Source organism: Mya arenaria, chromosome 3 (assembly GCF_026914265.1).
Source record: "Mya arenaria isolate MELC-2E11 chromosome 3, ASM2691426v1".
NCBI lineage: Eukaryota > Metazoa > Mollusca > Bivalvia > Myida > Myidae > Mya > Mya arenaria.
The window spans coordinates 26,299,699-26,323,472 of NC_069124.1; the positions used below are offsets into that span (position 1 = coordinate 26,299,699).

At 33.0% G+C, this 23,774-nt stretch overlaps 1 protein-coding gene across 1 annotated transcript in view; it reads left to right on the forward strand.

Annotated features, from left to right (window-relative positions):
• Positions 1 to 22,842, forward strand: part of LOC128227907 (WD repeat-containing protein on Y chromosome-like) — a 46,248-nt gene extending 23,406 nt beyond the window's left edge. The window contains exons 9-29 of the mRNA XM_052938840.1: positions 2,358 to 2,475; positions 2,765 to 2,834; positions 3,160 to 3,433; positions 5,070 to 5,175; positions 6,496 to 6,647; positions 7,222 to 7,248; positions 9,314 to 9,416; positions 11,226 to 11,332; positions 12,078 to 12,157; positions 12,805 to 12,834; positions 13,460 to 13,498; positions 14,896 to 14,985; positions 15,306 to 15,344; positions 16,570 to 16,736; positions 17,918 to 18,080; positions 18,573 to 18,724; positions 19,513 to 19,657; positions 20,141 to 20,269; positions 20,564 to 20,736; positions 21,294 to 21,409; positions 21,823 to 22,842. Of these exons, the coding sequence (XP_052794800.1) occupies positions 2,358 to 2,475; positions 2,765 to 2,834; positions 3,160 to 3,433; positions 5,070 to 5,175; positions 6,496 to 6,647; positions 7,222 to 7,248; positions 9,314 to 9,416; positions 11,226 to 11,332; positions 12,078 to 12,157; positions 12,805 to 12,834; positions 13,460 to 13,498; positions 14,896 to 14,985; positions 15,306 to 15,344; positions 16,570 to 16,736; positions 17,918 to 18,080; positions 18,573 to 18,724; positions 19,513 to 19,657; positions 20,141 to 20,269; positions 20,564 to 20,736; positions 21,294 to 21,409; positions 21,823 to 21,982 (2,440 nt within the window). The 3' untranslated portion in view covers positions 21,983 to 22,842. The remainder of the gene's footprint in view (positions 1 to 2,357; positions 2,476 to 2,764; positions 2,835 to 3,159; positions 3,434 to 5,069; positions 5,176 to 6,495; positions 6,648 to 7,221; positions 7,249 to 9,313; positions 9,417 to 11,225; positions 11,333 to 12,077; positions 12,158 to 12,804; positions 12,835 to 13,459; positions 13,499 to 14,895; positions 14,986 to 15,305; positions 15,345 to 16,569; positions 16,737 to 17,917; positions 18,081 to 18,572; positions 18,725 to 19,512; positions 19,658 to 20,140; positions 20,270 to 20,563; positions 20,737 to 21,293; positions 21,410 to 21,822) is intronic.
• The last annotated feature ends 932 nt before the right edge of the window (positions 22,843 to 23,774 follow it).

Sequence of the window (23,774 nt, forward strand, 5' to 3'; positions counted from 1 at the left end):
TGACATTCTGAAAGTTTATGAAACAGCTATTTTTAGTAACTTAAATGGCCGAAAAGTGTAAGTGAAACACCAAGTCGATTCTATCTCGTCAGTTCTTGTTCAGGTTAGATATTTGCTTCATTATCTATTCAGATTAAATGTTAACCGATGATCAGATTTTGATGAAACTTGACAGAAATGTTCCTTGGGTGGTCATTAACCAAAATTTGTTAAATGGTTCCAGTCCACTGCACACCATGGCTGCCAGAGCTAAAAAATAAAAAAAACTTTATACGACTTGTCGTCGAAACCGATGACCTTTTTTCGATAAAACTTGACAGAAATGTTTGTTTGGTGCTCCTTTACTCAAATTGCCCAAATCATTTCGGTCCACTGCACAACATGGCAGCCAGAGCTATTAAAGTAAAAAAAAAAAATTCAAATAACTTCTCCTCAAAAATTGATGATTGTATTTCTATGAAACTTGACGAAAATGTTCGTTAGGTGGTCTTTGCTTGAACCTTTTGGCCAGTGGAGCACAGGCACTGATGTGCCTCTTGTTTCTTCATCTCATATCTTCAAAGGCTTAGAAAAAATAACCCCTTCACTCCCAGGCCAAGTGTGCACATGAAAACTATTATATTTACTTCCAACTTAAAACACTTCCCCAACCTTTGGTAATAAAATCTATGGATTGAATTTCAAACAGTTTGGATCTAGATGAAACTTTAGTTACTAAGTGTCTTGTACAGGCTCAAGCCATATTCATAAAGCTCCTAAGGAAAATCTTAAACTTAAGTGAACATTTCCATTGCAGATTTCTCACTTTTTTACCCATAATACTTCAATGAAACTTTGCATTCATATGCAAAACTATGTTTTTCATAAGCATGAAAAGTTTCTTTGACGTTTGCTTAAAAATAAATTGGAAATCCGTATCTGAAATGTTCACTTAAGTTTAAGATTTTCCTTAGGAGCTTTATGAATACGGCCCCTGAGCTACTGTGTGCCATTTAGGCCAGTAAACAGGTTAAATATTCACTATTTTGTTACCTCTGATTTTTTACCAAATCATACTTAATGTGCAATGTATCTATTTTCTTGATAAAAATAAAAGAAAAGTCCACAATTTTTTTTTTTTTGTCTCTATAACCACTTCATCAACGTCAAGGTCACACTGATTTCAACTGTTTTATGCAAGACTTGTAACTGCAAGTGATTTTACATCCGACAATTGTATACAGCTGTTTGTCTCCCTCCAAGTGTGATCTTGACCTTATAGGTAGGGACCTGGATCTTGTATATGTCACATCATCTTCATGTGCTGAACAACTGTGTATAGTTCTTTCAAACCATGACAATATTACATGTCTCATGTCTGCTAAAAATCTAGAACCTTTCGTCAAATATTTACAAAACTTTTGTTTACTCATATAAGCTTCATTTAGCAATGCATCTGCAAGAAACTTCTCTTGGCAACTCTCAGGACCTTCAGTCCTTTGATTTAAATTTTGCTATGAAGGCATAAATTTTAGAAATCTTAACTTTACTGCATATCTCTATGATTAAAATTTGAACAATGGCAGATTTGTTCTAAGGATAAAGAAGATATTTATTGCATAAAAAGCATGCCTTGAAGTGGTAATGTTTATTTCTTTTCAATCCTCTTTAATCCTTTGTTTATGATAACAAGTTCTAATGTAGGTTATACGTACACATTAATTTGGTTCTATCTGTTTTTGATTTGACAAACTCATTGCAAAAATGTTAACTGATTCTTAAAGGTACTTGCTCATGATTTGCTCTATTTTTGTATAATGAAAGAAAGTCTGGCAAATCATTAGGAGTGTTTAAACTAATATACCAAAAGAACTAATATACCAAAAGTTGGAACCCTTCAACAAATGTTGATATTTTTTCAAATTTTGTCTTTGAACAATTTTCCTACTTTTTTTATATCATCACTGTATTTTTGCTGCAATTTCGATATCATACAGTAAAATAATGCTAGAAGATAAGTGTTTTCAGATGCATTTGCTGGTAAACTTATTTTTGGTAAAAAATCATGAGCCAGTCCATTTAAACTAATAATGTGCAAACACAACAAAAAATGAAGACATTCAAACTAAATGGAGTTTTCTTATTTTGGTAATAAAAGTTAGTTGCTTTGATTAAAACATTAAAAAGATGCCTGTTTTAGATGATATATTTCAAATGTATAATTCCATCAATCAAGTAATTTTTGAAAACGAAAGTAATAATATTTTATTTTTTTTAAAAATAATCATAATAATGATGATGATGATGATGATGATGATGATGATGATGATGATAATAATAACTATAATAATAATTATAATGAAAATAATGTATTGTAGAACTTGGAAGAAAGCCACAAAAGTTGATGATTTCATAGCGAGTGTATCACTGAATGATGCTGTCGGACCCAATGTCAACTTTATACGATGGGCCGTACACGGAGACTGGGTCCAACAGGTTTACCATTTTTGTCCTTATAGGCATACGTGACCTATTAGACATCCAGGGTGTCAATTTCCCAAAATTTTAACAGACTGTTAACCTATGCAGTATGCTTATCTTGAATACAAACGTATTTTTTTGCATATTTCGCTGTAAGATGATCCATTGGTCGGCCATTTTGTTCACTATACACGGGTACCCTAGACTGCTTACATTACTTCTTACACGCAATGTATTAATTGTATATTAAGTGAGTATTGAAAATGTGTACTTACTGATAAGCCTGACTGGCTGTGTGTTTCAGCTGAAGTATTACCACGACATTGGTCAGGTGATTTCCTGCTCAAACCATGCAAACACTGCCCTCGTCATTGGTAAGAATTATGTAAAAATATGTTTACATGTAAATCATATTTCATATTTTTTTTTTAAATATTTCTATTCTTGATTATGTTGCCATACTTTTCAATTCATAAATTAAGAGTTCTGTTTGGAATGAAATTTAAAAAAAATAAGTATTGGAGTTTGATTGTCTAAAGAAAATGATATCATACATAATATTGAAAACAAACAGCATACTCTGAAAAATGGATATGTTGATGTCACATATACTGGAACCTTTTTCTTAGCCAAAAGTAATAAAATAGTGATTATAATCAGTCATTTGCCTTTTAAACAAAATCCCACATGTGATTGCAGGCTGCACTACAGGAAGTACCCACGTTGAGGCCCAGCTCAAAGAGATAAAAGATGTTGGGCAGAAAGAGAACCGGGAACCAGGCACAAATGTTCAAGAACGAGCCCGACAGAACAAATACACTTATGGGCTCATGAAACAACGTCTAGAGACTGATCAGTCGGTGTTCAAGGTGTACAAAGGCGTAAAGTGCTTCGACTTCTCGAAGGATAAGAATATCATTGTCACAGGTGGCATGGACCGCATCGTGAGACTGTGGAATCCTTATGTGCCAGGGTTGGTATAAACTTTATTTATTTTGAATAATTTCATTTCACATGCATTTACATGACATGTGTATTTTTTTGTTATATTTTTATGTAACTCTTTAAGCCTACCAGGGTTGGTATAAAATTTATTTATTTTGAATAACTTAATTTCTTTTATGGTTTTCGATGAAATATGGAGTTTTATCAGTGAAATAACAACAATGAAATTATCAGTTTGATTTTTTTACTGCAAAATAAGGCGTGAAAATATTAACTTTTAGAATTACTTTTAAAATCCATTGTAGTTACTTCCCCTTGATCAAAGCAAAACTCTTCACTTTGAACAAGAAAATGTTGCCAAAAAAATGACATTTAAAAAAAGAATATCAGAGAACTTTTTCACAACAAACCGGAAATAAAAAATTAACAGCTACCTCATTGGCTTTAATTTTGCGTGAGGGGCATCCCACGGGTAGCGGCGTAAATAACACATATACATGTAGTTTTTCTATGACACTCATGAAATAAAATACGATCTTACACTGAAATAAACAAATATCCTGTATTTTACATGTGTTTTTTTTTAGTTATATTTTTTGGTCACTCTTTTAGCCAACCAAGCTAGCCTCGGGAGCTTCAGTTACATTGCATGCAAGATTTTCAGTTTAATGATTTTAATTTTGATTCGCCTGATCCTGCAGATTTTACAATCTCATGTTTAAGGATGAATTTATAACTGGATTGCATGACAAGATACATTATCTGTATCACATGGAAAATACGACTCCTTGTATCAGGAAACGGACTGCCAAGCTACAAGAACACAGCACATTTTATATTGTCATTGATATAGTAAACGACATCATTATTATGAAATATTTAATGTTGTCATTTATAAAATAAATCAAGTCATTATTATGAAAAAGTGTCATTATATTTTTTATATATAACTAGTAAAATATTCTTTGACATGAGATTATTGTACATTGTGCACCTGACATGAGAATGTTTTATGTATTTAAAGCCTTGTAAAATACCAAATTAGTATTTATATATAATAGAATATCACATTCCTGGTCATTCAATACAGAATTTATAAAAATTGTTTGTTTTTTACATGAATTCCTTAAAAGTTTTTTCTACAGTTATTACTTAGATTAGCTTAGCTCCATAGTGCTGACAGCTGAAAGCTAATGTAATTCATATTTGAGTCTGTTTCCTGGGCAGAAACCAATTCTGTCTCCTTTCTGGAAAGCTATGAGAAAGCACCCCAGATGGGGATCCCACAACTACTTGAATGAGAAATGGACATCTATACCACTAGACCCTTCTCGCTCAGTATTGAATGACTACTCATGAAATATCCTTGATACAAGACTGATATATTGATATAATCTCAGGTTTAAATTCACATTTTGTAATGTTGCATATTTAAGCACCATCATGGTATGTGAATGGAATGAATTAATCTGCAAAACTGTTTAACACACATGAACTCGATGCCATTGTCTTGATGATCTTATGGTTTATGGTTGCTTTGACCTTAATTAACAAAGTTGTGTTGCATGAACAAAAAAATTACATACTAGACAAATTTGATCACAAGCAATATGTTATGGTTAATTGGCTCTGGCTTTAAATCAAAATGATAATGCATGTTTCAGGAAGCCAACTGCCATGTTACGAGGACACAGCGCGCCGATCTTCTTCCTGTTTGTAGCCGAGGAGGAGAACAGAATCTTCAGCATTTCTACCGATAAATGTATTAAGGTAACATGAGCATTTGAGTTGACGTCTTTTTTATTTTCAAGGTTTAATCTTTGTGTCTCTGGTTCGTTGTCGATTGGGCCCTTGCCTTGTGTTACTTAACAGGGTGTATTTTTGAATTTTCGACAGCTGGGCTTGTCCCTGTAGTTTTCATTGTATTATTGGTACCAAACATACCGGTAGTAAATATGTATTGGCTTCTTTAATTGCAAATAACTTGTCAGCCATGGTGACATGATCTTAAAACGAAATGATTCTTGCGAGATCACACATTCAAGATTTGTTATGAGCGAATTCCAGCTGGTAGCATAGCAACCAATAGTTGCTCTTGTAAACTTTGTTGTCATAAAGCTATTTTGAGTTACTGCTTTACAGTAATAGGAAAAACAAATGATCTGTTTTACTGACATTTTAATGTTTGGTTTTCAAATAAAGGAATTATTAATTGTTACTAACATGCAAGTTAGTAATAACATTAATTCTAAAAATCTAAGAATAAAAAAAGAAAAAGAAAGAATGAAAAATTTAGATCACAGCTTGTGATGTCTTGGTTGTTATTTTAAGGTCTTCATGGCTGAACCACATTAGCATCGATATGAAACAGGTGTTACATTATACTATAAACACAAATGATGATTATATCAGAATTGGTGAACATTACTAAAAAAGAGTAAACATTCAAATGTTGATGTTTTACAATCTGAGCAAAATTCACTTTTTTTGTGGACACTATTCACTATTAGACAGAAGTTTAATGAAAATTCATTCGAGAGTCCTTAATATTTTTGCAACCAGTGATTTGTTGTGAAACAAAAATGCTGACCAAAGCTCAGAGAGTGGACAATAAACAAATAGTATAAGCATAATTGAATGTCAGAATTCAAGTGAACTGCTCTTAAACATCAGCCAAACACTTTCGTTTCTGATCAATATGTTAAAAAATGAATTATTTGATGTACAGTCTTTAAACTTCATACTAAGATTGTTCATGGTCATAGTTCATTAGGTCAAATGCCAAGGTCATGGTGACAATTAATAGTAAGATTAAAGTCTCCTTCGTTTCTGATCAATAACTTATGAACTATATGTTATAGACTCTTAAAAATTAGTTTTTATTCACATTGGTCATGGTCAGTAGTTGACCCATATTGAATTTGGATCAAAGGTCAAGGTCATGATGCCTATTATTAGGAATATTATGGGTGACCAACAGGTCCAACAGCTGACTCATCTGATTCACATAATTTTTTAATTGTTTGATTTCCATGTATTGCCCTGATTTGTAAGGATGTTGGAAGATCAACTTGCATCTTTTTCTTGAAGGTGTGGGACATCCAGGATCACATGTGCCTCCTGACGATCCGCCCAAAAAGCCACAAGATCCGTGGAGATCTGCAAGCAGTTCATTATTCCAATATCTCAAAAACAGTTGCCGTGGCAACGGACCAGATGGCTGCACTCAACCTTAGACTTAAGTATGTGTTTTATTGTTAGATTACTTATAAAAATTGTATTTATTTTTTTAAGATTTGGCGTTGTTTAAACTGTACCAAACACTAAAGTGCTAGTAAATGTTAGTCATAAATTTTTAATTGTTTTTTAGTGATTACATTAGATGGTACGTGTATTTAAATATCAGCTTATGCTATTCATATCAAAGCTAGTTATAGAATATTGTAATATATTGTGCAAATAATCAGTTTATTATGCTTACATGTATTTACTGTTTCAGCTTTCAAATATTTAGAGATATTTTGAGCATATGTTTTGTTCAGTAATCTTAAAGAAAAAGAACTAGGAATAAAACAGTTCTTAACTTAAACACTTTTGAACCAACATTATAAGATTTGAACATTTGCAGAATTATTCATCATAGGTATAAAATTCCTAATAAAATCATTTATTTTTTCATTTTGATAATTAATCTGGAATATTGATTTTTTTCCTATTACGAATTTTAGCATTTTTTTCTACATACATATACTTGGTAAAGACTTTTTCTATTGATCTTTTCATATTGGTTAAGGAACATAATGTTTTCTATAATAGAGTTGAGAAAGACTTAGTAGGCGGAAGGTAAAACTATTTGCATTTGAAACACAGAGCTATCATTTCAATTTGCACAATGTCTTTGGATTACCTCCCCTTTTACTTTTTTCTTTTGATTGTATAGCTTCTTCATTTAGACACATATGTAGGTTTGATAGCTATCGTTTACACTTATTCAGCTTTCCAACATTCTCCACTTTCATTTCTTTCTCTTCCAAAAAATCATAAAATTATTTATAGTAAGTTTTGTATAAATACGAATGGTTGTCCGGTTGGCGCACCAAGATGACAGGGGTTTGATTCCCGGCTTGGACGTGTTTGAGTTTGGTTTGTGGACACCAAGTCAGACAAGTGGGCCTCCACCGTGTTCTCCGATTTCCCCCACAAAACTAAACCAAACTCTCGCGGAACATTGTGTACAGTCAAGAAAAAATTAGAAAGCTGAAAACTAAACTGCTCGTCCTAAAGGAATTATGTAACTTAAGCCGAGGGATAATTTAACCTTTAAGCCTTTTGATGAATAAATGTTCGTAACACTTTTCAAAATCATTGACTTCAAAGACAATATTTGAGCATATATCAACATTTGTTGAAGGGTTCCAACAGGCAGTATCATACATGCCTTATTTCTGAGAGGCTTCCAAGGGGATTTTGATCTGATCGAATACCAGGGGATTTTGGTCTGAATATCAGGGCATTTTAATATTAAACCAGGAGAATTTTACGCATCAACATTTAGCGCAATATCTACATTCATGATTCAAGAATAAGAACACAAACACACTCTTATTACAATAATTAAAATAAATAAATAATAATAATTATTTTTAATTCCAGGGGATATGGATCCCCCGGCAGGGGACCAGGGGATGGGTCGGCAGTATCTTTGCCCTGTTTATCAATATTTGCCCTGTCTTTCAGTCTTTCAGTCAGTCCATCCTTACTTCACACTTTGTTTCTGCTCAATTATTTTATTCACTTGGACCCAGGGACTTCATACTTATAGTATGCAGGATGGTCATGACTAGATGACCCGTATGTTGGTTTGTCTCCAGTCTAAAAGTAGAAATTTCATGTCCATCATTGATTATTTCTTTGAGCTATGACCACAAATGGGGGGGGGGGGGGAACAAGCTCTTTTCCAAAAAAGCAATCTCTAGTTTTACTATTCTGTCTAAAGGTTTTTGGTCTTTTTCCATCTATTTCTTGAGTTTGAAATCTTAGACCTTGTTTTCTTTATCAAATTCAACTATTGCACCTTTCTTCTGGGAATTTCCTTTTATTTTCCCTTAATTTTGTACTCCATTTTTGAATATTGTACAAAGATTATATGTTTTCTTTATTCATGATATACTCTTTTTTTTTTTACTCATTTTTATAGTTTTATAGATGTTTTATAGATGTGTGTAGGAATAAGAACTAGTTCTAAGAAAGTACCCAGTTCATTGATTGCCTGTATTTTGCATGCCAATATTTATAGATATGTGAAACATTTGTTACATTTTAAAATTGTAAATGGAAGTTACTTATGTATAGTACATGTACTAAAGCTCAAAGTATGCTTTGCAGGTTTGAAAATTAAATGTCAGTATATTATATGGAAAAAAGGTGAATGTGATGTTTAACTTTGTATTGTCATTTTGACAACGGTTCTTGAATCCTAACAATGAAATTAGCTGTCCCGTTGGTGTAGTGGTTAGTGCACTCGCTTCTCACCAAGGCAACCCAGGTTTTAATTCCTGGCCTTGGCCCATTTGGGTTTGGTTCGCGGTCACAAACCCATACAATTGGGTTTTCTCCAGTTTCCCCATTTTTGCAAGACAACACTTTCACGCAACATCGTGCCAATGAGATTGACTTCGAATAGTCGTAAAAATTAATAGATATTTATTTAACAATGAAATGATTATTACACTTGAACAAATTTGTCACTTACTTTTACTACATGGAAACAATAAAAAAACAACTCTCCAAAGAAGACAAAGTTATTGTTATAAGAAAATAATGAAAATCAGTATATTTTGCCCACTAGCAGACAACACTTGAAATTTGCCAATTATGACACAACATAAAAATCCATGGTGTTTTGCAGGCCGAGCCTGAATGCGGACATCGTGCTTACCCACAAAGAGCCAGTGACAGGATGTCTCTATAACCCTAGCTTTAAGCAGGTCATCACGTGCTCAGAAAGCTCGGTAAGTATTGAATTAATCAATAATGTTTCGAATTTCTAAGAGATGGGATATAACATAACTGTTTAACTTGCTACCCACAAGGAAAACCCTATGTTTAATGACTGTATTTCATTGAATTCATTCGTGCCCAATGCATTTCCAGGACTTCCATACGCACTTTATCCTGTGGGGATATACAAACTTGCAAAGAACTGCTGAGAGTTAAAGCTGCACTCTCACAGATTGAAGGTTTTGACAACTTTTTTTTTTTGTCTTGGATGGAGTAAATTTTCGCAAATATCCATGGAAACCTGAGTAATATAAGACTGCTGACAAAAAATTTGATCGCAGATTTTTAGATTTAATTTCAAAAATTTATGTTTTAAGCATTTTTCTAAACCGTTAGTAACAGTTTAAGCCATTAAACATTAATTTTCGAACGGAAATATGAAAATGTAGGATCTGATTTTTTGTCAGCAATCTTATATTATTGGTTTGCATATATTTATGCAAAATTTCCTCTTTCCAAGACAAAAACTTAAATAGTTGTAAAAATGGTATATCTGTGAGAGTGCAGTTTTAAACCAGAATCTAAACGTCATTGAGAACTCTACTTTAATTTGATTATTCTGTTCATCGCTTTGTTTTTAATTTGCCTGCTATAATATGTCAGAATTCAACTTGTTTGTTTTACAGTTATAAAGAGGTAATTCAGTGCAATCGTTGCCAGAAATATTGTTTCATTGTTGCCAAAAAGTTGTTTTTGTTATCTTGCACCCTGATATTGTTATTGTTGTGTTAAAGTACCGTACTGTTTCTCCCTGAACCTTACAAATGTTATAAGGAAAAAAGAACTTAAGAAAGAAATTTTGTCCGTTGAATACCTGAACATAATTTTTCCATTGAAATGTTTCCAAACCTACACTCTCTTTTTCAGTCTATTGTTGAAATGTTTGTTGTTAATTTGTTCATGTTTTTGTTGCCTGCGAACAAAGTAAAGAAACAGGGATTTCTTTGTCATGCATCGACGTCTGCGTCATCGTTGTATGCAAGACGCTTTCATTTACGATTAATAACTTTTTAACAAATTGATTTTGAGTCTTCAAACTTCATATGCTCATTGAAAATGATCAGAAGATGTCCCTATTGAATATGAGGTAATTTTGTCAAAGGTTAAGGTCATGGTGGCCTTTACTAGAACAAATATGGTCATTTTTGTTTTTGATCAAGAACTTTGTATACAAACTGAACATGGTCAGTTAATGTCCCCTATTAATTTTGGGGTTAATTTTTCAAAGGTCAAGGTCACGTTGATCTTAATTAGAACAAATATGGTCACTTTTGTTTGTTCAAGAACTTTTGAACAAATAAGTGTAGAGTCTTAAAACTTGATGTGCAAATTGCTCATGATCAGTTGATAACCTCTATTGATTTAAGGATCACTCTATTAAAGGTCAAGGTCATAGTGACCTTCACTAGAAAATTCATGGGTCCTCCTGATAGGCAACGCATTCTAATTTTGCGGAATTCTAGTTTATTACCCTTGTTAACTGTGCTTAGTCACATACTTTAGAACAGTATTAATTCTCTGTTGGAGATTAGGGTAGATAAGAATCACAGAAAATTTAACTCAAACTTTAAAAGTTGATGAAGCAGGTACAATTTAAGTCTTTCCTATTCTGGAATTGTTAAAATAATCTGAGAAAAACTTTGCCTGAGGAGGATATTGCAGATGATTTTCTGATATATAGTAAACAAATTCTGAGTGTAAACAGTGTATTGTTTGCTAAACATACCGGGTAAGTGTAATTTTTTTTGTCCGTTTTACAGACAATCAAGATTTGGGACTTTGAGACGGGGACAGCTATATTTGAGTACGGTGAAGCCCACGGTGACTCTGCCATCACATGTATGACTTTCGACAAATGTGAACGGAGGTAACATAAATCTATAACCTGATATTGGCATGAATGCTTGTGCATAGGTTAACAGGCAGTTTCATTTTGAAAATGGCTAATAAAAATTAATCAATATTACTAAGTTATGACAGGATGATTGATTATAATCAAATATTATCATTGAATTGCCCCAAACTTCGGCACCAATTGATTGTGATCAATCTTAATTGATTTTCATTTTTTTCCCCTTAAAACACATTTAATTCATATATAAATGTGTAGAAAATCATTTGTTAAGGCAAGGTGGTGCTGTGAATATAATTATTCTTTTTTATTTATTTGTCATTTAGCCTATATATTGAGCAAAAATTGAAATATCTAATACATAAAAATTGTTCAAATCAACGTAAACAATATTTTCAAACCAATATTTTGTATGGAATTAATGCATGATCTCTTGAGTCGCATGTTTATGATGGCCAACTCTGGCTGAAATAATTGTTGAGTTGTTCTCCTTGATTTAGTGATAAAAGCAGTCAACAGTTGGCATCTGTGTGTTGTGTTCTTGTATATGTATGACTGTTACAAAATTTAACTTTTGGTGAAATGCAGATTTTGTATTAGCTAGTGGAAAATGACACAAGAAAGATCTTAATATCTTTATCAAACCAACTTTATTATTGAAACTGTCTACCGAGTATTTCATACAATGTTTCAAATACCTCTGAATAAGTCTTAAAATACTGAATGATGGCGTCTTTATTTGATCTTTTATTGTTGACAGGTTGATAACTGGAGGTCGAGATGGTCTGATTCGAATCTGGAACTACAATAATGGCCACTGCCTCAAGGTTTTACAGAAAGGTGGGTAACTTAGGAACAGAGTTGTCTTCGTGCCCGAATTTCTCAAACAATCTCAAGTATAACAGGATCAAGCTTAGCAAACTACTGGTATTTTTGTTTTATTATAATGCCCAGTCAATTGTAACCATGCCCCCACCCCCCAGGTGTGGGGAATAGCGGGAACGTTGACTTTCGGTCCAGCCAATCCCGGGTAAAATCCCCGCCCTGAACCCACTTGAGGTGCTCTTGTATAGACTCTTTTATGAGTTGCGATTTAATATGAAATTTTTAAAACAATTTTAAAAAACTTATAAAGCGAGCCTTTGGCAAACTTCATAACTTTTCCCGAACAATTTTCAAAAAAAAATGTATGAAAGGGCAAAGAATGTAAGATTCTTTTTAGCACATGACTCATTTGATGTGCAAAACGAAGATTTTGTTCATTTTTCTGTAACAAAAAGCTACATTACCCCCTTATTTACCAGGGTGAAATGATTTAAAAGTAAATTTATATAGCACTAGTGTAATAAGAAAATATGTAATAGTCCCATTTTATTTGAAACAAGAAACGTCATGTGATAAAATCAAGTTTGATGAATTTATTTAAAATTTATAATTTCTTTTGCTTTAAAACCTAAGTTTGGATGTATTTGACTTGATATTTGTAGCTCCAACACATACTGATGAAGAAGAAAAAGGTAACCTGTAACAGGTGTTATGAAAACATGTATAACGTTTAGATTTAATTTTGAGCTCAAGATAAGAATTTTATTTTGAATTTTCATACTATAGAGGATATTGTAACATAAGTAGCCATTTGTACTATTGATTTTATTAAACAAGTTTTCTAATGTTTCAATTTTAGTTAACAAGTTTAATAATAATAATAATGTTCATAATTATCATCAATATAAATTTGTTGACTTACAATGCTAAAAAATAATACAAGCACATTTTAAATGCTTTTCATTTATGACATCACGCCAAAACATATTAAACTTCAGTTATATATAAAAAAATATTTAATAATGTTGTATCATAATGGTGACGTTTTTATAAAATTATTTTTATGAGTATTTTCATCGTAAAGACAGATTTTTGGACAATAACTTAATGGGACATTTCTGAATAAGCTCACACTCATTTATCTTGATAACTCTTATTTTGAGCTCTGGTTGCATGGTGTTTATGTATTGTAATTCATTGTAAAAATATTGTTGTCCGAGCAAAAAATGCTTTTAATACAGTAACATAATAATGTGGCTGTGCTTATGATACTGAGGTTCATGACTTGTGTAGTTGCTAACATGCTGTTGTGTGCAGGTCAGAGAAAGATGGAGGAGGAGGAAGTGGAAGTGGAAGGTATATACATGCAATGTGATGCACGAGAATTTCGGGAAATGTATTGTCTTTAACCTTGAGGCATTTTTTCCTTTCAATCAGAGCTCCTAGGCCATTTTTCATCAAAAACAACCTCGGATATGTTGGTACATAAGAAGAAGTAGTTCATAAAATTAATAATAATAATAATAATAAATTGAAGCGTTTTAATGTGTAACTTGTATGACTATGTTTTAATTGATTCCCAGGGAAGTGTCTAATTGCATAAATAATAAATACACCTAAAGTCCATGTTTCAGTGCTATATTGGAATTACTACATGATCTGCTTGCAGCATAATTAAATGTAAAGATTTCTGACATTGTAGACTATTCATAATCATCTGAGGTTGTTTACAGAAAATGGCCAAGGAGTTCTGATTTTTTTGTCTTTAAAGTTTTTTGTAGAATATAATTTTGGTCTAGTGCGATTTAATACTGTCTTGAGTTTACAAATGCAATCTGTAAACACCCCCACATTGTGGTCTGTTGTTATGATAGAGCTGCAGCGGAAAAATTGTTTTGTCATTTTCACTACTTAGCTAATTAGTTTGTCAATATTGGTATAATTTAACCTTATCAAAATACAAAGTTGTCTCTCTTGAAGAGTACATAATTCATACATATAACACCACTGTGGATTGCTTTAATTTGGAGTGAACTTTTGTTTGCAATTATTTTTGATTGGCTACTTATGTAAGGTTGGAACCTGGCGATGTTTATCATATTTGTTCTAGCAACTGGCAGATGGGAAATTGAATATATTGCTCAGTTTTCTCTTCTAAGCAACATGATTTAAATTTGCTAAACATCATTAAAATTAAACACTTGTGAAAAATTAAACAGTCTACAGTATTATATTAGTGATAATTTTTTTTTTTTGTATTTGGTTATTTTAGTTTAGTAATCGTTGTACAATAATTAATATGCATGTATGTTGTCTATATTGTAACTATGATAACATTAAGCATTATTATAAGGAGGGTGGGGGTACATTATTGTAGCAGTATTACATAAGTATTTTGTTTTTTTCTGGGGAACCTTGATGTATACATTTACAACTTATATATTATTATATCATATCATGTTCCATTTATGTTTCTTAGAATTGCAACTCTGTAAGAATTTGTCTCATGAATATTAGTTAAATGCTTAATATGTTAATAACAACATTAATGTTATTAATACAGTGTGTATCACATGATGTTACAATTTTGAAAGTCATTAATTATGTCAAATACATATTGAATAAATATATTTGTGTAAATTATTATTATTATTATTATTATTATTATTATTATTATTATTATTATTGCAATTGTATTCTCTAATGTATACTTACGCTGCAGTTAATTCCTTATATTAATTTGTCATGTATAGGGTATGAAAAGACACTAGAAGAAATTCGAAACCTTCGAAAAAGGAGATTACTGGCCAACAAGGTTAATTATGGAATAAAAGATATACCTGGTAAAATTATGCACAGTTTGCAAAGCACTGATATTAAATCAACAATAAATTAAGTTTTATTAAACAAGATGATAAAAAATTATTAGTATAAAGCAACATTTGATAAAATTTGGTAACACTGAAGTTTAAATTAAAAAAAGTTTAAATTATTGAAAACACTGGTGATATTTTCAAAATCAGTTTAAACTTTTCTTATTTATTTTAAACTTGCCTATTAAAAGTTATTGATGTAATTAATTAAACATATATATGTAATTTTAACTCCGACTAAAAATATTATTTGCTTTAATTAAACATAATCATTTGTTAACTGTTTAAAGTCCCTCAACAACCAAAGAAAGTAGAATTCCCGAACCCAGGTAAGAATTCGCACAGTTGAAAGGATATGGGCAATTATACTTGTTACCTTGAATTAGCTGTATTAAATTGGGTCAAGGTCAACCATCTTAAAATCATTATTCAAATGTATCCAAGGTGACCGTGTCAGTTATGCATCCTGGAAAATTCGGTACTTGCCTTTATTATGATGACATGTATTTTTGTACACCCTGAGGGCTTGTGTGAAACCCAGTTGGTATATGAAGAATAACAAAAGGTTTCACATTTAGACAACAATTAATTAATAGTTTGCTTGGCATTTCCCTTTCACATTTTAAGGTGTGGTTATGTTGTTCCTTATTTTTAACCCTTAATTCCAAATTGAAAACCAAAACCAAATGACCACTGGAGAGGCTAATCAATAGTTAGATGACATGAAGTAAATTCTTAATGATTAAGAATGGGTGGAGTGAGTGTAGCAATGAGCCCTTTCTTAATCATCACTAAATTACTTCAGGTCAATCTAACCGACTTTGAGTACAACCTCATTGGCTGATACATTGATGAAGCAAAATCTGATGCAGAGATTGTGTATCGGATGTATGGCAGTTGGCGGACCTTTAAACACCAACGAAAGTTGAAATTCTTAATGATGTAAGTTTAGTACTAAATGATTGCCTATCTGCAATTTCATTGGGTGAAAATGTCAGCTGTATTCTAAAAAGACTTAGGTCTTGTGTTTATTTTTGTCACTTGGATTGGAAGCGCAAACAAACTTTTAATTAATCGTGGCCTTACATTTACTTATTTTTGTCATTTATATGATCTCATCCCTGATTTGTATTCTCTTGTTTTATTATTTGTTATTGACTCCTTGTTAGGTATACATATGTATTAGGGTTGGATCATATCACCTAGTTACAAACCCTCCAACCCAGTTCATGTAATCAACAATCAGATGTTAGTCGAAACTACTGTTTGCCGTTTTGTGGATTTGATTGCAGTTTGCTATGTGCATTTTAAAATATTTCAGAAAGTGCTGAATATAGTCATTGTAACTTGGCAACATTTTAGCCATATTGCATTTAATGTTGGCCATTTTATTTCGTGGTTATTATTTTCAATTTGTATTACCCAGACAGCTTTACTCTTGAATGACAGTCTTTCCATTTTTATGACTTTTGTTCTGAAAGTTATGGATTACTTATGTTAGTGCAGTCAATGCCAAATTTCCTCAAAGAAACTATAATTATTTTACATTTTCAGATGAAGAAAACGAAGAGATCTGTGACCTGACATATGTTGAGATGAATCGTAACAAGTACATCGTGGGTGTGGGCTGGGATAGGCGTATCAATATCTACAGCGACGACGTCAACGACAGCAATATTCACCATGTTCAGCACCCACTGCCAAACTGGCATGATGATGTGGTAAAACAAACAGGAGTTTTATTTTTAATTTATTTACAGTACGAGTTTTCTTCAGTTTTGCTTAGCCTCGGACAAAAATGATGTTCGTCCTAGCGAAACGGTTTCTTATGTCTGTAAGAGGACACTTTTGAAGAAAAAACAAGTAACTGTATCTGACTTATATGACGATAAGTGTATTGCACATATAAGTGAGAAAATAAATGCATAAATTAATACAGATTTATAGATAGATAAATAAAAATATTTTTCCGAAAGATAAACATTATTATCATGGCCTGTCTAAATACAATGTATCGGTTAGTAGAATTACTCGAAATTCTTGTACACGACCCGTTTACAACTGTAAGAAGACACTTTTTCAATAGCTCTGCTGGGGTTATAGTCGTATAATATGTAATATCTTTACATATTTAACATTTTTCTTATTATAATAACTTAATCAACATGATGTAAATGGGTGCCTAGCTCCGTCTGATCACCTGTGTCTGATCACCTGTGACTGTCGGAGGTTGTTTGACAGAGGTGATCGAAGTAATCCATTGGATTATACAACCTTGTGCTATTGATGTAATTATGTAACAATTGAATTGATGAATAACATCCAGCATGTTTTGAAATGTATTTTTTTTTTTCAAATAATAACAATAGTTTGACTATAATCTAGTAGCGATTTTTAAAAAGCAATTGAAATTTTAAATGTAGCACTTTTACAAAGTATTTTTTTATTAAATTAAAAGTTTGATTTTAAGGTTCAAATTCATTCATCAAAACTGAAAATATACATGTAGGTCCGTTTGTTTAGAAAGTTGTAAAAGTTAAGAACGGGATTTATGACATTTTGTTAACTTTTAAATGTGAAATATTTAATTATGTGCTCACATCTTTTAATGTTAACAAGAACAGCTGAAAGGATTTATCAAATCAGGTTATAAATACAGCAGATCACAAGTGTATCCATTAAACTTCCAGAGCAGTTATAATTTCAAAGTTAACAACAATGACGTTAACATCATTGTTAATTTTAACAAGGTTCTGAACAATCAGCCCATATTGTTTCATAAAATTCTTCAACATACGTGTAGGTTACGATTGCTGTTCGTCAGGATATTCCATACCTACAGATATTTTATGAAAAACAAAATAAAATTTATTAACAATTATGAATATATTCCTTATTCCAGAATCGTGGCCATAAAGAGGACATTCTATCTGTGGCCCAGTGTCCGCCAAACCTTCTCGCTACTGCCAGCTATGACGGCAAGATTATCGTCTGGAACATGGTCTCTGGTCACATCTTTGCCAACCTCATGGCACCAAAACCGTCAGACTATGTAGACCAGTCATGTGAGTTAAGAAAAATAAGAAGCAATGTAGTGATTAAATTTCATTAAAAGTTCACCGTAATTATCATGTACATGGTCCTCTGTCACATCTTTGCTTATCTCATGGAGCACTTCCAACTGTAATGTCATGAGTCATGCAAGTCAACATCTTAGCCAATCAAATTGCTCCAAAACTGCATGTCCAAGAAGATCTCTTTTTGTCATTTATCTTTTGTCGATGAGTCATGCAAGTCAATATCTTAACCAATCAGATTGCTCCAAAACTGCATGTCCAAGAAGATCTCTTTTTTTCATTTCTCTGTCATGCAAGTCAACATCTTAGCCAATCAAATGGCCCCATGCTAAACTGCATGTCCAAATAGATCTCTTTATTTTAAGGCAATGTTTTTGTAGTTGAATTTGCTGTTGATTTGACAGTAACTGTTGCAATATAAGTACAGAATATAGTATTCATATATTTTCCTGTGTTTTTTATGTAAATCATATTTTTCAGTGGATGGAGATCTGAGCATTAACAAGCTGTGTTTCATGGCAACCCGGGCATACAACAAGGATGCGGGCTCCCTGATCTCTAGCGGCCCCAGGGCTCACATCCATATATGGAACGTGTTCCAGGGAGGGACCCTCATGGCCCAGTTTGCTGGGGTAAGTTAAGGGAGATTTTTCATTTCATTTCTCTTTTGAATACTGTGTACTTATAATACCCACAGGAAAATAACCAAGAAATAAGAAAATAACTCTGGTTAGCGCAGTGGTTAGCATACTTGCTTTTTACCAAGGCAACTAAGTTTTGTTCCCAGCCTGGGTGCATGTTAGTTTGGTTAGTGGTCACCAAGCTGGACAAGGGGGTTTTCTCCGGGTACTGTGGTTTCCTCCACAACGCAAGACCACACTCTCGCTCAACATCGTCCCAATAAGAATGACTAAGTATAAGTTATTATAACTATCTTCAAAACTGTTGTTAAATCATCGTCTGATTACCCCAATACACACTACGCTATACTTCGTTGTGTACTGTGGGCATTTTGGCTAGGAAAATCTTGTAATCATGAATAATGAATGAGGCAGTTTCATAGGTTCCACAAAGTACCAGATGATGCTTTACTGTTGAAAAATATTCTGGTGATTGCCGGAGTTGAACGGGGTCCGCCTTCTCAGTACATAATATTTGGCAGTAGTCATGACCACACTGCAGAGGCTACTGACACTATAAAGTTATTGAACAATATTTGAGTGAAACATGCAAATTCATTGGAAGAAGAGTTGTCTCTCCTGCCTCATGCATATTCATTAAAACTATATTTTGTCAGTCAATTGCCCCATGGTATGTTTGAAGTTTAATGGAAGAAAGTACCATGATTGCCGACGATGTTGTAAAATATATAATGTTTAAACTAACAAAAAAATACATATCCTTTCTTATTTTATTTCAGTCAAACTCTAAGGGTGCTATGGTGAGTGTGATGGAGGTGAACAAGGCCAACACGGTTCTGTTTACGGGCGACAGTCTTGGCTTTGTCTACCTCTGGGACATCGATGGATATGCTGCCACACACGTCGAGTCTGAACCACCAGAAGGTATTGTTTTGTATGGGATTTTTTTTCGTATGAGTCGTAGTCATATGTTTACCAAAGCATCTGCATACAATCCCAATTTATACAACATACTCTGTATCAGCATTATATAGAATAAAACATCATCGAATGGTCAGATAGTCATTGCATTTTGTCACATTTTCTTGAGATTTTAATAGAATGCGTGAATTATATCATCAACGAAAATGATGATAAAACGTTGAACAATTTATTAAGGGCTATTCCATTTAAACATATAACCCCCGGGGGGAAAGGCACTTTTAAAATATACCACCCCCCTACAGAGGTATATTTACCCTTTCAGGGTCAAAACAAACAAAAAAAGATATCCACCCATATACTATTTAGATAATTGCCTTCCCCCCGTGGGTTTTGTTTTACTGAAATAGCCCTAAGAAAGTCTACGACGTCTTTGAAAGGCCTGTGTATATTCCTACTTATGATTTTGATATTAACTTTTTGCAGTGACGATGACATGGCGAGGTCACGTGAAGAGTGTAACGGCCATCTCTCTGGTGGAAGAACATAAACTGCTGATCACAGCGTCTGTAGACTGCACAGTCAGACTCTGGAACATGGACGGCCACTATGTTGGTAAGTTACATGACATTAAGGAATAGAGGATAATTGTTTGTTTGAATGTAAGATAAATAATAATGAATACAAGATTTTCCTAACCAATTTGGCCACAGTACACAACGAAGCATAGCATAGTGTGTATTGGGGGTAGCCGACAATGATGATTTATGTACAGATTTAAAAAAATGAGTTTAACATAATAATTCATTAAAATTTGTATTTATTTGCATCAACCTATATTGTAGCCATTTAAAACTGCATACCTTGAAGCTGAATGACTGGCCTCAAAAAAAATGTTTCTGTCCCCAGGTACATTTGGTCAGCCTGACCCTTGGGACATTTACAACCAGGGCACATGGCAACACCCGATGGTGCCGTATGATGTCCTCATTGACCCCATGAGTCTGCCAGACCACCCTGTTGTCTCTGAGAAACAGAACATGCATCAGATCATTTATGAAGATAAATCTTCTACAGATAAGGTAATTTTTAGTTTATAATTTATATATATAAATACAAGTTGGTCAAGCTTGATAGTGAAAACAATTATAAGCTAATATAAATCACTTTTGAAACCATTTGCTAGTTAAACATCAGTGCTAGTGTCCTCTGTCCATGATAATGCTCTAGTAGAGCTTGACCCATAACCTCTCTAGTGAGAGGTAGACCCCTACCAATTAGGCCATTTTCACTAAATCTTCGTACGAAATGTTTTTGCAACTGCTATTCCTGAGATATTCCAGTTATAATAGATAATTGTTTGTGCATTTTATTACAGAATTGACCATGTCTGCTCTGAAATTAGATAATTCCTTAATTCAATCTTTCTTAAACTTGATTAATAATGTCATAATCATCTTGATAATAATCTTATGGCTATAGATTAGATGCTAAGGAGTTATGTCCCTTCAATTGTTAAAACTTGACTAAATTGACTTATTCATTTTTTCTTATCCAATTAAAACGTATCTTGCATATGATATTTTTGTGCATAATATTGCCCTGCTCTAGTTCAGTCTCAATTGATTGTTCTTTCCAGACAACGCGGACCCCCACTCCTCCGGTTGTGTACAGCAAACAACAATACCATATAGATGACGACACTATAGCTAGTCTCATTAGGGAAAAGACCTTCAAGAAGGGAACAGGGAAAAGGTACAGGGCCAGCTCCATGTACTTTCATTCCATTGGCTGATTGTTTAGCACGGTGTTATTTGCATTATAGTATCGCAGTGTTCACTTACTTCCGACTTTTTTTGCTTTTTTTACGATTACTTAGTGAAATAAATTTTGACATCTAACCGAAATTTAATGATATTCTCTGTATGTTTTTGTTTGTATGAAGCTCATCCATTTTGCAAAGAATACATCAAGATATTCATGTTAAACTTTCATTTATTAAGTCATGAAATACATATATGTACCAAGGACTGTAAATCAGTCTTCAATAGTTGTTTGCTTATGTTCTAGACATACTACAATCAAAGCCTTATAATGTTTACACCAAACCTTACGAATTTATCAGTCTGATTGAATAAATGTAAAAAATGAATATTTGAAAATTTCAGACAACGTCATGAAAAGCTCCGCCCAGTGCGCATTGATAGAGGCGGGCCAAGCGAATACCAGATGCTTCGAACCCTCGATCTAGAAGACACACCCAGACCTAAAACCCCCACCCTGAAATTGGACAAGAATGATCCTTTCAACTTTAACTTCATAGACTGAGAAATATGTGATATTCTATTGTGTGACTTATTTGCCATTGGATTGTATATTGAATTATTGTCTGTGATAAAAATGAATTTCTGCTGCCAGATGTGCATAATTGTTTGAAAGGGTAAAAAATGTAGATTATAAAATTTTAGTACATGTGTAATAGACATGACGCTAAATTGGATCAAAACCACCTCTTTGTTTAACAAAAGAATACATTGATTCCAAGTCCATATGTATTTGTTTGTCAAGGGTTATCATGTGACTAGTAAAGCATTCCATTGGTTCAACAGTTATGAATATTTATATCATGGTGAATCAGCTTCCTGTTACCAGGTGACTTGAAAAGCTATCCATTGGTTCAACAGTTATGAATATTTATATTAACGGGGTCAGTGTCCTGTTATCAAGTGACTTGAAAAGCTCTCCACTGGTTTAACTGTTATGAATATTTATAACAGGGTGGATCAGCATCCTGTTACCATGTGATTTGTAAAGCATTCCATTGGTTAAACAGTTATGAATATTTATATAAGGGTGGATCGGCGTCATGTCAATTATGTACATGGACATGTGTACTTGTAAGTTGAGATCTGTATTGTGTTGCGATAGGCTTCATAAACTTACTTCTTTGAGAGTTAGAATATGAATATGTTATTTCTTATAACTGTATGTGTCGATTGGTTTGTTCCGGAGTTTTTCGGCAGCATCTGCTACGCTGTGATAGATTTAAACACTGTTATTTATGTTGCACCAAAAGACGTTCTGAATCGAACATTTTATTTGTTGTCACTATGTGTGTATTGTTGTTGAACTCTCTTCCTTTTACAAAGTCATCTTTTAACATTTCCTGAGTACTGTAATAAAATAAATGAAAGTTATGTTTGATTTTTTTATTTCAAAAATGATATATCACAGGGGCGGTTCAGGATTTCGCTTTAGAGGAGGCACACTTTGGAAGTGCAACAGAGAACGTGCGCTCGCTTCCCAAAGAATAGGAACAATCCATGGGTTTCAATTGGTTAATTGGGGCTTGAAGTAGTCCCCAGGGAAAAAATGAGACATTTCAGTCTGAAGTATTGCATTAACAGGCTTAAAACTAAGCAGTCATATAAGAAACCAATAACTGAATTCTATTGTCTTCAGTACCACAAATCGCTATCAGTTATCGTCAGATCTTTTTTTTTTTTACATGTTAAAAGACTAAATGCACCTGGATTACAAATGGGTGTTATGGGATTTTAATTGAAGAATCTTAAAGCTGCACTCTCATAGATTGAGCGTTTTGACAACTTTTTTTTGTATTGGAACGAGCCAATTTTTGAGAAAATCCATGGAAACCAGTTATATAAGACTGCTGACAAAAATTAGATCGCAGATTATTAAATTTAAGTTCAAAAATTGATGTTTTATGCATTTTTCTTAAACCGTTAGTAACGGTTTAAGCCACAAAACATTAATTTTCGAATGGAAATATGAAAATCTACGATCTGATTTTTTGTCAGCAATCTTATATCATTAGTTTGCAGATATTAACACAAAAATTTGCTCTTTCTAAGACAAAAAATAAAAAAGCTGTAAAGATAGTATATCTGTGAGAATACAGCTTTAAATAATTACGCAGAAAATGGAAAAGTGTTGTCAACACTAGAAGACCCTGCCTTACATTACGTACTACAAATAGTCAAAAGGTCCTCAGCCAATCCGGGGTTTCCTTTAATTAACTTTACTCTAGAAAGCAATACATGTGCGAGATGAAAGCAATATTTATGTATCATAGTTCATAAAGGTGTACTGTCAGTAA